The sequence below is a fragment of the Eublepharis macularius genome, chromosome 9, assembly GCF_028583425.1.
Source record: "Eublepharis macularius isolate TG4126 chromosome 9, MPM_Emac_v1.0, whole genome shotgun sequence".
Taxonomy (NCBI): Eukaryota; Metazoa; Chordata; class Lepidosauria; order Squamata; family Eublepharidae; genus Eublepharis; species Eublepharis macularius.
The window spans coordinates 78,372,914-78,385,668 of NC_072798.1; the positions used below are offsets into that span (position 1 = coordinate 78,372,914).

General features: G+C 40.4%; 1 protein-coding gene across 1 annotated transcript in view; it reads left to right on the forward strand.

The window, feature by feature from the left end:
* The window catches only part of CFTR (CF transmembrane conductance regulator), a 118,830-nt gene that overhangs the window by 62,273 nt on the left and 43,802 nt on the right, over positions 1-12,755 (forward strand). Inside the window, exons 11-12 of the mRNA XM_054988978.1 lie at positions 1,504-1,695; positions 11,701-11,795. Coding sequence (XP_054844953.1) covers positions 1,504-1,695; positions 11,701-11,795 — 287 coding nt within the window. The remainder of the gene's footprint in view (positions 1-1,503; positions 1,696-11,700; positions 11,796-12,755) is intronic.

Genomic DNA, 12,755 nt, shown 5'->3' on the forward strand with positions numbered 1-12,755 from the left:
GAGTTGACAACCTGTATGATACTTCCTGATATTACTCAACTTTTCAATGACCAATAAATGCCATACAGTTACTTGCTAGTTACTGATTAATTTTGAAATTATGGTGAGGGAGAACAGAAGTTTCAATCAGTAGCTTTCCGAAAGGCCAAGCATGAATTACTGGCCCTGCTTTTGTCCAAAGGTTTACAGAGGGAAATATCAGATCTAACCAAGTTGTTAATAAGATTGATTAAACAAATACCCAAATAAATTACAGTTTTCAAGGCTACACATCCAGAGGAGTTAGCCATGTTAGTCTGTAGTTGCAAAATAGTAAAAAGTCTAGTAGCACCTTTAAGACTAACCAACTTTATTGAAGCATAAGCTTTCAAGAACCACAGTTCTCTTTGTCAGACGCACAGATAGTCATAGCTCTGTGGTTATAATTCATTTACCTCCAGTGTCTAACTAGGCCTTCTAGGTGTCAAGAGTTTCACATAAGACACATTATGAATAAGCCAGTATCTGGGCTGGGTCTAGCATCAACTAGCAAAGGCTTCTCATGCTTTGTGTTTCATCATTACGAATTTTGACCTGTATCGGTAGGAATGTGCTACTGTGCCCTATCAGTTTCTGCTGTCAAACTGATTGATAGGAGTTCATGGCACTTTTAAAAATCTTTTACATTTTCTCATTTGTTGATATTATTTTTTCATACGACATCAGGAGCTTATGACATTTGTTTTAAATCTTTTATATTTTCTCGTTCCATATTATACTGCAGGTATATAGAAAATAAAGCTCCTAAGTTCCAAAATACTCTAAAGGGATCTTATTTATATTTCTGATTAAGGGGTAAATTAGTCCTGATATTGGCAAACCTCATCTGGTCCCCTCCTAACTATTTCTCTTAGGCACATTTATCGTTATAGGATAACAGCCACCTATTTTAGGGGGATCCCATTACAGCAAACATAAGGTGCAGCTTACCTGATAGTTTTGGGAAGATTTTGCTACTCCAGAACTGATGTTGATAGATACTTGTGGTATTATTCTGGTGTAATAAGAAGGGCTGATGAAGTATGAAGAGTTCTAGGTTGGTTACAGTTCCTGCTATTATGAAATGATTTGGGGGTTAATATGAGATGGTAGAGGAATATTATTTTAAACCCAGTGATGTACTTTAAATCCAGTACCTAATGCCTATTTAATAGGTAAAAGATTGTATAAATTGTGTCACAATTAGGAATACAAAGTATTAGGTGATATCCGTCCTTTGCAGTTCTGTGCTGTGAACATTTACTGGGCCTGCGTTCCAGTCTGAGAAGCAATTTTAAGGCTCACTGATTCCAATGGAGATTTCTGAATACCTTCTTATATCTGTTTATTAGACTTAAAAGTGCTTAACTTTGGTTCAGCCATGTTCATTGAATGTAATAGGAATCAGAGAATAATCATGGCCGATAGGCCTGTTGCAGGCATTGTACAGATAATGTTAATTAATTTTACTCATTGAATGAACAGACTTCTCTGCTGATGTTGATCATGGGAGAACTGGAGCCTTTGGAAGGTAAAATTAAGCACAGTGGAAGGATTTCCTTTTGTCCTCAAGTATCCTGGATTATGCCTGGAACAATTAAAGAAAACATCATATTTGGGGTTTCCTACGATGAATTCCGATACAAGAGTGTCATCAAAGCCTGTCAATTAGAAGAGGTTAGTTTTAAATATTTTTTACTTTCCTGCTGCATTCTCATTGCCATTTGTAATTTTTTTGATTGGTTCAAATTTTTTAGAGCAAAGGCCAACCCATATTGATAAACTCTAAACATTAGAGGAAGCTCTAAACATTAATTGGCTTATGGGTCATAAAGACAGGGATCGTATATGCATGGGTAATGATTTGGCTGAGAAAAGAAGCTTGGTTGTCATTATTATGTAACAACAGAGGATGGAACTCATGGAAAATTTGAGATCAACTTCTTTATGTGCATACAAGTCAGAACTGGAAATCCTTTCTCATAGAAGCTGTACTGTATAGAGATGGGCACAATCCCAAAAAAATTGCCGATCCAGCTGATCGTGGATCGGTGCCAGTGACAATCCTGACTAAACGATCCACACTGATCATCTCCTGTTCCTGATCTGTGGATCGTGGATCGTGGAGGCCAAAGTGGGGTGCGCTGCTATTCCCAGCTATGTGGGAAGGTGAGTGTTGGCGGTGGCCACCGGCCACGGGGAGACGGCGACGAGCTGCCTCCCCTCAGGGGGCAGGGGGTCTGGCTGCTCGCCGGCAGCACCCCCATGTGCCCGCCCGCCAGGCCAAAAGGGAGCGCGCTGGTGAGAAAAGAACAGTGGGTGATGCCGGCGGCATCTGTGTTTGTGTTTGGCCTTCTGTGTTTGGCCATCAGAGCTGCCTATCAGGGTTTGCAGGGATGAAATTGGAGTGCCCATGGCTACAGAACACCCCCTTCCCCTTCCCTCCCCTGGGTGTCTTCTCCCAACTGGTGACTGCTTTGCTGCTCCGTGGTTGGAAGGAAGCCCTGCTGATCAAGGAAAGCTGGGCTTCTATTCGGGTTTCCTGGGCAACAGAAGGAGGGGAAACACAGCTCAGGCATTCCCCTGGCTCCGTTGCCCTGGGAATAGATTACTGGCGCCTGAATGTCTGGCTTCCCGATCCGAGCACGATCCAGCCCTGATCCAGCCCCCCTCCCGATCGCTGGATTGTTGGCCGTGGCTGATCATGATCCGCTGAGTCACGATCGCATGATCACCATTATCGTGGGGTTTTTTGGATCGTAATTCGGATCGTGCCCATCTCTAGTACTGTAGTCTTCTGTGATTTTCCACTTCTAATGCCAACCTGCTCATGTGAGAACCCAGTCATGTGAACAATTATTTTCTTCTGGCCCATTTTTCATCTGCATACCTATAGATTGTGCACAAGGAACTACAAATGTTATTGGTCAGTTGTTGGAGGGGGTTTTCTTACATCAAAATTGCTTTTCTTTTTATAAATTTAGATTTTTCCTGTGAACCTGGAGGTTTTCCTTTGTTTGCAGAACTTTCATTATTAGTCGTTGTGGGCCTGTTTTGAGAATTTTGTTACTTGTACAGGGGTCTGGTACTTGAGGAATCATGATTTGTGGGAGTCAGCAGAATACGTAGTACCGGGTCTTTTTACAAAGGCCATCATTTCCATGGGAAATTAAAAAACGATTCCCTTTTCCCATTTAAGCCATGGCTGGACAACTTTGGGTTAAGAAGCTTGTTTGTTAATAGGTCCTCCTGTCTCTTTTGAACGGTATGTAATTCATTTCCAAAACATTAATCTTTAAAACTCACTTGAGGAATTACAGGAGGTGTGTGAGGTAGCTTTATCTAATGCAAATATGCTTAGATGGAAAGAGCAGGCAAATAGCTGACATAACTTTCTGGGTTTGAGATATCAGAATTTGACTCTGTAGGACAGTATCAAACAGCACATTCTACAGGGTGGAACATTTTGCTTGTTAGAGTCTGATTTAGTGTGTAGAAAAACCTCCCTAGTAGTACTACTCATCCCCAAAAATATTTTGGGTGGAACCAGGAATGTGTCAAAATTGTGCTGTTTTCTTCTCAATAAATGCAAAACCAAACTATTCAAAAAGGCTTTTTACTCAAATGGGAGGGCTGCACTGTAGGGATGGGGTCTCAGGTGCTTCACTAACAAGTTGGGTATCATAGACTTTATCACCATTTTTGTCTCATATATTATCTGCTGCTTTAAATATGTACTCCTATGTACAACCAGCGCTCCATGCTGTCTAATGTCAGTCCTAGAATTGATTATGTTTTGCTTCAGTATCTCTACTATGGCCATTTCCACACATGTTGAATAATGCACTTTCAATGCACTTTAGCAATCCTTTGGAAGTGGATTTTTTGTTCCACACATGGAAAAGCAGTTCCAAATGTTCACTAAAGAGTATTGAAAGAGGATTATCCAATGTGTGTGGAAGCAGCCTATGTCTTGGATCCTTGCTAATGCTATGTCTTTAAACTTGTATATGTTTACCTTATGGTATTGTAGTGAAATGTACTTACTTGATACTGATTGTATTAACCTCATACTGTGTAATCTGCCTTGAGTCTCAGTGAGAAAGGCGGACTATAAATGACGTAAATAAATAAATAAATGATGCAAATAAATAAATAAATAGATTTTTGAGGTAGCTGTAGGATTTCATCTGGGATCCTATTGACATCCACAATGAATAAAGTCTTTAAGAATAATCTTTGTCATAAGCAATTAAAGGTTCCTTAGTATGCCAAGCTAAGAGGACCGATACACTGCAATACACTGCACCCTTCATCCCTTGCTTACCCAGTCTTGAAGATATTGGGGACTGTCCCTTGTATGAGGTGGCTGATCCTGATCATGCATTGGGGTTGATGCCACAGTAGGCTCTGGCTCTTTTTTGTCTGTCTCAGCCTTCATGTCAACCATCTATGGAGGTTTTTAAGCAGAGGCTAGATGGCCATCTCAGTATGAACTTACGCACATCCTGAGAGGAAGGGATGAACCTATGCTTGTGGTCCTTTCTTATGTGCCTAGAAATGCTGATCACCACTTTGGGGTCAGGAAGGAATTTTCTTGCATGCCATATTGGCCAGGGAAGATTCTTTGCCTTCTTTTGGGCATTGAGCAGGGGTCACTGGGGGAGTGAGGAGGTAGTGTGAATTTCATGCATTGTGCAGATGGTTGGACAAGAACATAGAAACACAGAGCTGGAAGAGAGCCCAGGGTCAGCGTTTCTATGTTCTTGGCTGGGTGCTGGGCAGCTTCTGGTTTAGCACTCCATAATGCTGTAGCATGACTAGCAAAAGGCAGAGGAAGGTAATGACCCATGTATACGCTCCTTCATCCAGAACACATGTTGTAGCACATGGCTTTCCAGTAGAAGTTTTTTTGCTGAATTTCAGTGCCTCCTAGAATGACAAGCTGGGAAGGTCAATGTACTACAACTTCACTGACTTTAAATGCCAGTTCATTGATGCACTCCAGGGTGGCCTCCATCATGCAGATAGTCCCTCATTTGGAACTGGGCTCTCTACACGAGCATCTGCACAAAGTGTGGAAACACATCACACAATCTGGGCTTCTGTGCAATTCATCACTATAGTCTGCGCAGTGTGTAGTTTTGTCATTCAAAGGACCTCTTTCAAGCCACATAAGTCTCCTAGTATACTGAGTCTAGTATACTACCATAGCGTAAACATCTGAAATGTGGCAAAGATTATTTAAGTGAAATTATACTAGTTTAAATGATTTGTTGATTGAAGTTCCAATCTGTGATGACTATTGCATGATTCTGAGACCATCACATTTTAAAAGTGAGAGTTATATAAAATTTGCACGACAAGGACTGACTTACAGGTTTGAATCTTTGTAGATAGAATCGCATACAAATACCCAAATATATTCTGAGTCACCCTCAAAATATTAGTTGGAATTTGTGCGCCTTTCAAAACAGATTTCAGAAATTGTGATTCAAAGTGCAGAAAACTCGACTACATACTTGAATAAACCTTGAATGTCTCTGAGTTAATAACTTCAGAGGTTTTCTGCTCTTCTTTTTCTTACCTGAATTTGTGTTGCTTTATCATTCAGTTGTGGAACTCATACTTTGCTGTGTATGATTAGACAACCCCTTAATAAGAGGAATGTGCAGCCAGCAATTTATACACCGTGACGAAAAACTGATTGTCTTATTAGTAAGCTAAACAATCATGGGTTACCTCTTCCACTCTTCCTGGCCATGCTTAAAATATTGTTTAAATTATTTTCTGAATGATTTCCAAAGTTCAAGCATTATTTCCGTTGTAGGGAGTTACTGGAGACAATTATCTAGGGAGGGTTTTTTTGGTAAAGTTCTGGGTGCTCTTTTGAAAGTGGCGGCATTAATCCCCAGTGAGCCAATTTAACTGACGTTACAGTGCCTTCCTAAACAGAAACTATTCTAAGCCCATTGACTACAAAGAAACTAGAAGGGTGTGGCTCTGTTTAGGCTTGCACTATGAATAGGAGATTAAATGATGAGATTAAAATAAAGCCCTCATATTCCCAATGACCTGAGGTCAAGCATTTTCAGTTACTGCTATCTAATATATGGTTTCTTTTCATTTAGTTCTGTATATTCTTTACAATCTGCTACTACACTTGTCTGCTGTAAAATAATGGAGTTGTAAAGATGGGAGAAACAGCACAAGGTGGGATATTTCCCTTCTATGCAATTGGACAGGTAGCCTCTCAAAGCTTAGAACTGGAAACTTTAGCTTCAGTTTCATTGTTCATTAATTATTATTTATTTTATTTAAAATATCGATATCCCTGCCTTTAGCATATAAGCTATAACTTAGTAATGATAATCTTTGATTGAAAAATGAAATATCAGGACCTTGACTGTCGTGATAGAATATTAACCATTTAGCATTTTTTGCATTTAAATTTTATATTGTTTCGTTTTTGTCTTTTAGATACGATTGACCAAGTAAATGGAGTGTAACTAACACTCTCATTTGTATACTGTGGTATTTAGTAGACAAACAGTGCAATACTAAGAAGAGTAACTCTTCTTAAGATTGCGCTGAAATAATTTATAGTGCCATCCAAAGCGGAGTTACAACCTTCTAAGCCCGTTGACTTCAAGGGAGAAGGGGAAGCTCTGCTTAGGAAGGCACTATCAGATCATATTATTTTAGGTTTTTTTCTCTTCAGCAGCCCTGCTGAAGTATGCACTTTTAGGTAACATACAGTGTTGGACATTGCTTGGAGAATCAAGCTGCCTGTTCTTTTACTGTCAGATATAATGGAGTTTTCTGCTCAGTTTTTCCCTGTTGGTTCTGGTCCCATCGTGCTTTGATTTATCCCCTGATTTCCACGCACATTTTTTTGCCTTTAGTTTTTGCCCCCCTCCCCCCCCAGTTTTTTCCCCCCGGTTCTTTTCAGACCACTCTTGCCCTGGTCTTTTTCTGGAACCTGATTTTGAGTAGATTTTTCCCCCCTCATGCACAATGTCTGTTTTGGTTTTGTTTATCCTGCCTTCTCCTACCCACCTCCAACTCACTTTTCCATAACTGGATATTCATCACCATCGAATCATTCCTCTCCCACCTTGCTTCCCCTCCCTCCTAGTTTGTTTTCTCTCTCTTTTAATTGTCATGTTAATAGCATTATATTGACCTGCCATTGGAACAATACATGCAGATTCTCTGAATTCCCAGTTTTCATTTTTTTTAAAAAAAATCCATTGTGGAGATATGCCTTTTTCTTTATATCTCTGCAAGAGAAGGGGCTAGAGAGTTGCTTTTTTAAAAAAAATGAAAGATGGGGATTCAGAGAAATTGCTGCATGTATTGTTGTTAAAAATGATTTTTTTTAAAAAAAATGCAAAAGCCCTAAGGGCCCCATGGAGGGGGAATAGCCACTTCTTGTGCCAGAAAAAGCAGTGTAGTTTGAAAAGTACATAGCCATTGTTGCTCCAGGATCCATACCAACAGAGACTGGTTTGCCTTGATGGTGCTGGCCTTCGGCTCATAGCTCTGGGCCAACCTGGGTAAGGTTTTCCGTTTTGGACTGTGAGGCGGGGGCAGGGGCTTAGGTATAGGTGGCAGAGCTGCTTTCCTTTTAAGCTTCCCCATGCAAAGATTTCCCCATGTGTCCATTTTCAATCTTTTAAAAATTCAACCCTTATACTGATATAACATTATAAGTATGTGCAAAAAATAAAAAAGATGTGCGTGCAAAGGGAGAGCAGATGTGCAGAAGAACCATATCCAAACTGATTCCAATGCTTGGGGACTGACTGCTGAGAATATCAGGAGTCAGTCACGTGTGTGGAAAAGTGTATTACAGAAAGCTTTTGCATAACGTTCCACTCTTGTAACAATAATACATTTTTAAGGCATTCACAGACTTGTTTTGGTAGCACAGATTAAAAAAATAGATACGGTTGTCATATGCTGTATTCCAGAACAATATAATCAATACACTCTTTTCTTATATAATAAATATCAAAAACAATTAGATCAGCTAAGTCAAGGTGTGATTTTTTGGGGGGGTACTTGTTATATCCGCATGTGAGTCTTGCATTTAGGGAAGCCTGACACATCTGTGGACCCTTTTTACTTAAAATTTAGCACAAAGGCATCTGCAAATGTCATTCAAGAATCATTTGCAGTACCAATATGTGCTTTCCTTAGTTTTTCCAAATGCTTATCATTGCAATAATATGCATAATTGCCCATCACCCTTAAGTGCAGTTTATTAAAGCTGTTGATCACATTTTAGCTTTACCAGAATTAATGGCCAAATGCTTATCAACCATGTTTGGAGCTTATTTGTAGATTCAGTGCTGTGAAACAATTAGTAAGTGTTATTAGCACTAGGGAGACCTGAGTACACTCACTGCTAGCAAAGAAGCTCTAAGGATGACCTTCGGCCAATCACCATTTCTCTCATCTTGACTTTTGCCCCAGTACCCCCATATGTGACATGCCAGGATAAATACACGATTATGTGGGGTCAGCTAGTTGTTTATTTATGTTCATATATTTAATTATTTAAATGGCTGATCTACATCACTTCTTATATTTGAACATAAGGTGACTATTTGGAGGGCAGGCTGCACTAGGCAACCTCCTTGGGTGCCCACCAGGCAAGTCCACCTTGGCTCCAAACGCGGGTAGTGTTTTCGCCAGCCTTGTTTATCCCAGCCTGCACAGCCGATCTGTGCTGAGAGATGCCCAGCGCCATCTGCCTCCCCTGATGGGCTGCAAGGCACCTACGAGGTTCAAGAGATGATGCTCAGCACCAAGGGCCCTCCTTCACAGCACCACCCAGCTGCATGGCCTGTGATGGCCTGTTCTGGACATGCTCCCCATCACCATGATGCTTCTGGGTGTTTGCCGATTAACCCTACCTATCCTGAGCAGCCCACCCTAAGCCTGCCACAAAAGGGAGTTATCTCCTTCTCTGTCAAGTGCAGCAGAAAAATGCATGCCAAGGGGATGGCACAGCGTGGTAAGTAGCTCCTGCTGTCTCCTCTCAGATCAGCTGACCCTCATAGCTACCCACCAGTGATGCCTCGTGCCACAGCTGGGGTAAGGTGGGCTGAGACAAACTGATCCCATGGCCCTTAAGGTCATGATGAACCCCACACCTCACAGCACTCTTGATAAAATTAAGAGTGGAGAGCCATATACTATACTCTGAGCACCCAGGAGAAAGGAGGTTCTAACATGAGATAGATTATATATGGGTAAAGATAGTGCCCAATTTGAATAGTTACTAAACATTTAATAAAGGGATTCATAAATAGTTGTATTTAAGTCTCACCTACTGGAACCACCAGCTTTGAACAGGAGTCAGTCAGCTAGCATCCTCAGCAGTGACACCTTTCTAAGCTCACTGAGTTCAACTCTGCTTAGGACGGTGCTGCAACCTATACCCATCATTTGGGATTTTTGCAGTAATCATAGTATGGTTGAAGGAAAATTTAAATACTTGATAAGTGTCACCTATATACCTATTTCATCAACCCATATAAACCACATTATTTATGTTCAGTGTGTTGAGGGTATTTTTACACATTTTCAGCAAATAGTTCAACTGTAAAGATTGCTGGATGGTTTCAGTGAGCTGTGGTGGGAGGGCTGATGAAAATACTGGGGTTACTCAGGCCCAAACTACAAGTGACAACAATGGGGGGGGGAGAGATGTTTTGGCACCTGAAATGTCATGGGGAGGGGGGGACAGGAGATCAGGGCCTTGCAGCAATTTTTAAAGAATTACAACTGCTTTTCAAATGGCATTAATGGCCATGGGATGGATCCATGGCTGCTGTCACTTGCAGTTTGGCCCTCAAGACTCTTATTTGTTAAGAACGGTCTGGTGTAATATTGGATAGAGGAAAGAAACAGTAGAGGACTGTTGCTGCACACATGCCTAGCACGTTTTCAAGGCCAATATTCCTATGAGCACATTAGGTACCTCCCTTGGGCCACCTATGTTCATTCTTCAGATGTTTATTTTTAAATTATGTAATCCCATAAATATTGCTTTTATTCAAGACATTTTTGGTCATGCAAAATAATTCTCATAAAGCCAGTATCTGAGAGAATTCAGGCTGCTATCCCTTGTGACACCCCTAAAGTAAACATTACCTGATTTGAGAGCTGTTGACTGCCAACAAGATAAATATTTAACATTGCACTTAGAAAGTACCTGAGCTGTAAGTTGAAATAAGAAAGATACTGATTTGTTGCAGAGGCTGGAGGCATGCCAGAAGCTGCTTTCTCTTTGATTGTGTTGATTGACAGGGGCATAAAGAAGCTCTAGAAGAGGAAACATAGGGATCAACTATTAGGTTGCATGCAACAGCATTATCCTAGCCTAGCAAGAAGCCTGAGAGAGAGAGTGACTGACCCAAGGGTACCCAGAAAGCTTCCACGGCAGAAACGGGGATTTTAATCTGGGTCTCTCAGAGCTAAACTATAAGAGACGAATTACACAAGGATGCGCACGTGAAGGGAGTTACAAAGTTAGCCAGGAAGCTAAGTTTTAAGACAGATTGGAAGGCTCTGTCAATTCCCCTCTCTACAGAGCCACAAAGATCGCTCCTCAGAGGGTTTGTTTATTTCTTCTTTGCCTCCTAGAAGGGGAGGTGAAACTGGCAGAGCCTTAGGGAGGCAAAAAGGAAATTAACAAACCCTCTGAGGAGCACTCTTTGCTGGCTCTGTAGAGAGGGAAATTGACAGAGCCTTCTGATCTGTCTTTCAAAACTGAGCTTCCCAGCTAACATTGCGACTCCCTTCATGTGTGTGTCCTCGTGTAATTTGTCTCTTGTAGTTTAGCTCTCAGATTCTTATCTTTCCAACTACTGTACCACTTTGGCCTCATTAAGGGGGACTTGTAGCTGTTTCTTGTTCCAAGTGATTGTTGGCAGAAACTTTCTGACTTCATGATTAGACACTCCTCTGAAAGCAGATATAGTATAACACTTTTGAATTTATATGAGATAAAGCTAAGTTAAAAAAAAAATCAATTTGACATAAAAAACCCCCCCAAAATGTTAAGACAACATCCAAGGTGCTATGATGAGTCATCTATGGCTTAGACATGGTGAAAGAGGATGGAGGCAGAAAGTTGGCTATAGAAGAGAAAGCAGTTAACCAAATGATATGACTACAATAGAACAAACGAGGCTCACGAATATATTTAGGATATTGGAATATTAAGCTTTCACTCATTATCACAATATTCAGCTTACTTTCTAACTTGAAGTTGGGTCATGCCTACAGAAAACTACAGTTGGTGCTTTGATACTGGGTTGGGTAATTGCAATACAGAATCCTTATGATTTAGAGATGTAGAAAATGAGTGATCATTGTCCTCTAAATGATATTTCTCAATTGATCTGGTAGTAAGTTTGCACAATTATCCATGTGTCTTTGTGTCCCACTCTTAAGTTTGGCTCAAAATGTGCTGTCAGTCGGTCTTCACTTTCAACAAGCACATCAATACAAACAAAAAAATCCTGACACGCTGAAATGGCTATGGGAACTGATTCTTAGCTACGACTTTCCTGATGTATGGATGCTCACTATAGTAGAATTTAAGAAGTCCTGGTGGATTTTGAAAACAGAAAATGTATATTTCCTTTTAAAACATTTTAATAGGACATTTCAAAGTTTCTAGAGAAAGATGACACAGTTTTGGGTGAAGGTGGAATCACCCTCAGTGGAGGTCAGCGAGCAAGAATCTCCCTAGCCAGGTGAGTAGAAATAAACCTATGATGTTTTCAATAAATGTGGCCCATAGGATTTTGATATCAGAATACAATCTCTTATTGAATTCAATGGAAATGTTGCATTCACATATAAGAGGAGAAACTTGGTTTGTCAATTCAATGCCTTGAGTGTTTTCTTACAATTAATCTAAAAAATTATCCTTGCCTCACTCGTTCCCTGCTAAGTTGAAAAAAAAGTGTAAATAGGACTTTTATGGTATAAAAATGCAGAATTTTCTAACTGCTGCTATTTAAAGACAGACATCAGAAATAATCCTGCAGTTCATTTTTCTATTTTATTACTAACTACAAGGTTACTATCTTGCCTTAATACATTAAAAAGTCTGCAATTTTTAATATAAGCTGATGTGCTTGATATATTGTTGACAAAAGTGTAGCATACAGCTGACCCACCTATCACACTCATATTCACAACAAGCCGAGCAGCCAGAAGTTGCAGCAGTGTAGGCAGATGTGATGCTTGCAACGTTGTTCTAATTTTTTCTGATCTAAGACATGGCAGTTCAGGATTTATTTACACATTAGAAAATCCTGATGGAGTCTGATGGAGCCACTATTCGCTGCACTGTAAAAATCACATTACATACATGGCTACACGTAAGTTTCACAATGGATCCAATAGCAGCTCCACGGCATGGTTTGAAGATGCAGAAACAGGTTGGGTGTCGAGGGAGAGACTTCATACTCTTCTCCCTGCATGTTGAGGTCACAAACAGAAAAGAGCTGGCATACATCTGGGAGGCACAAAACTTCCATCACGCTTGTGATAGAAAGTCCTCATGCTGTTCCTCAGCAAATTTAAGCTCTCTGCATACAATCCTAAACAGAGTTACACCCGTCAAAGTCCATTGAAGTCAATGGGCTTAGAAAAATAGACCTCTGCTCAGGACTGCAGATTTATTTATCAAGGGACTACTTTGCCCA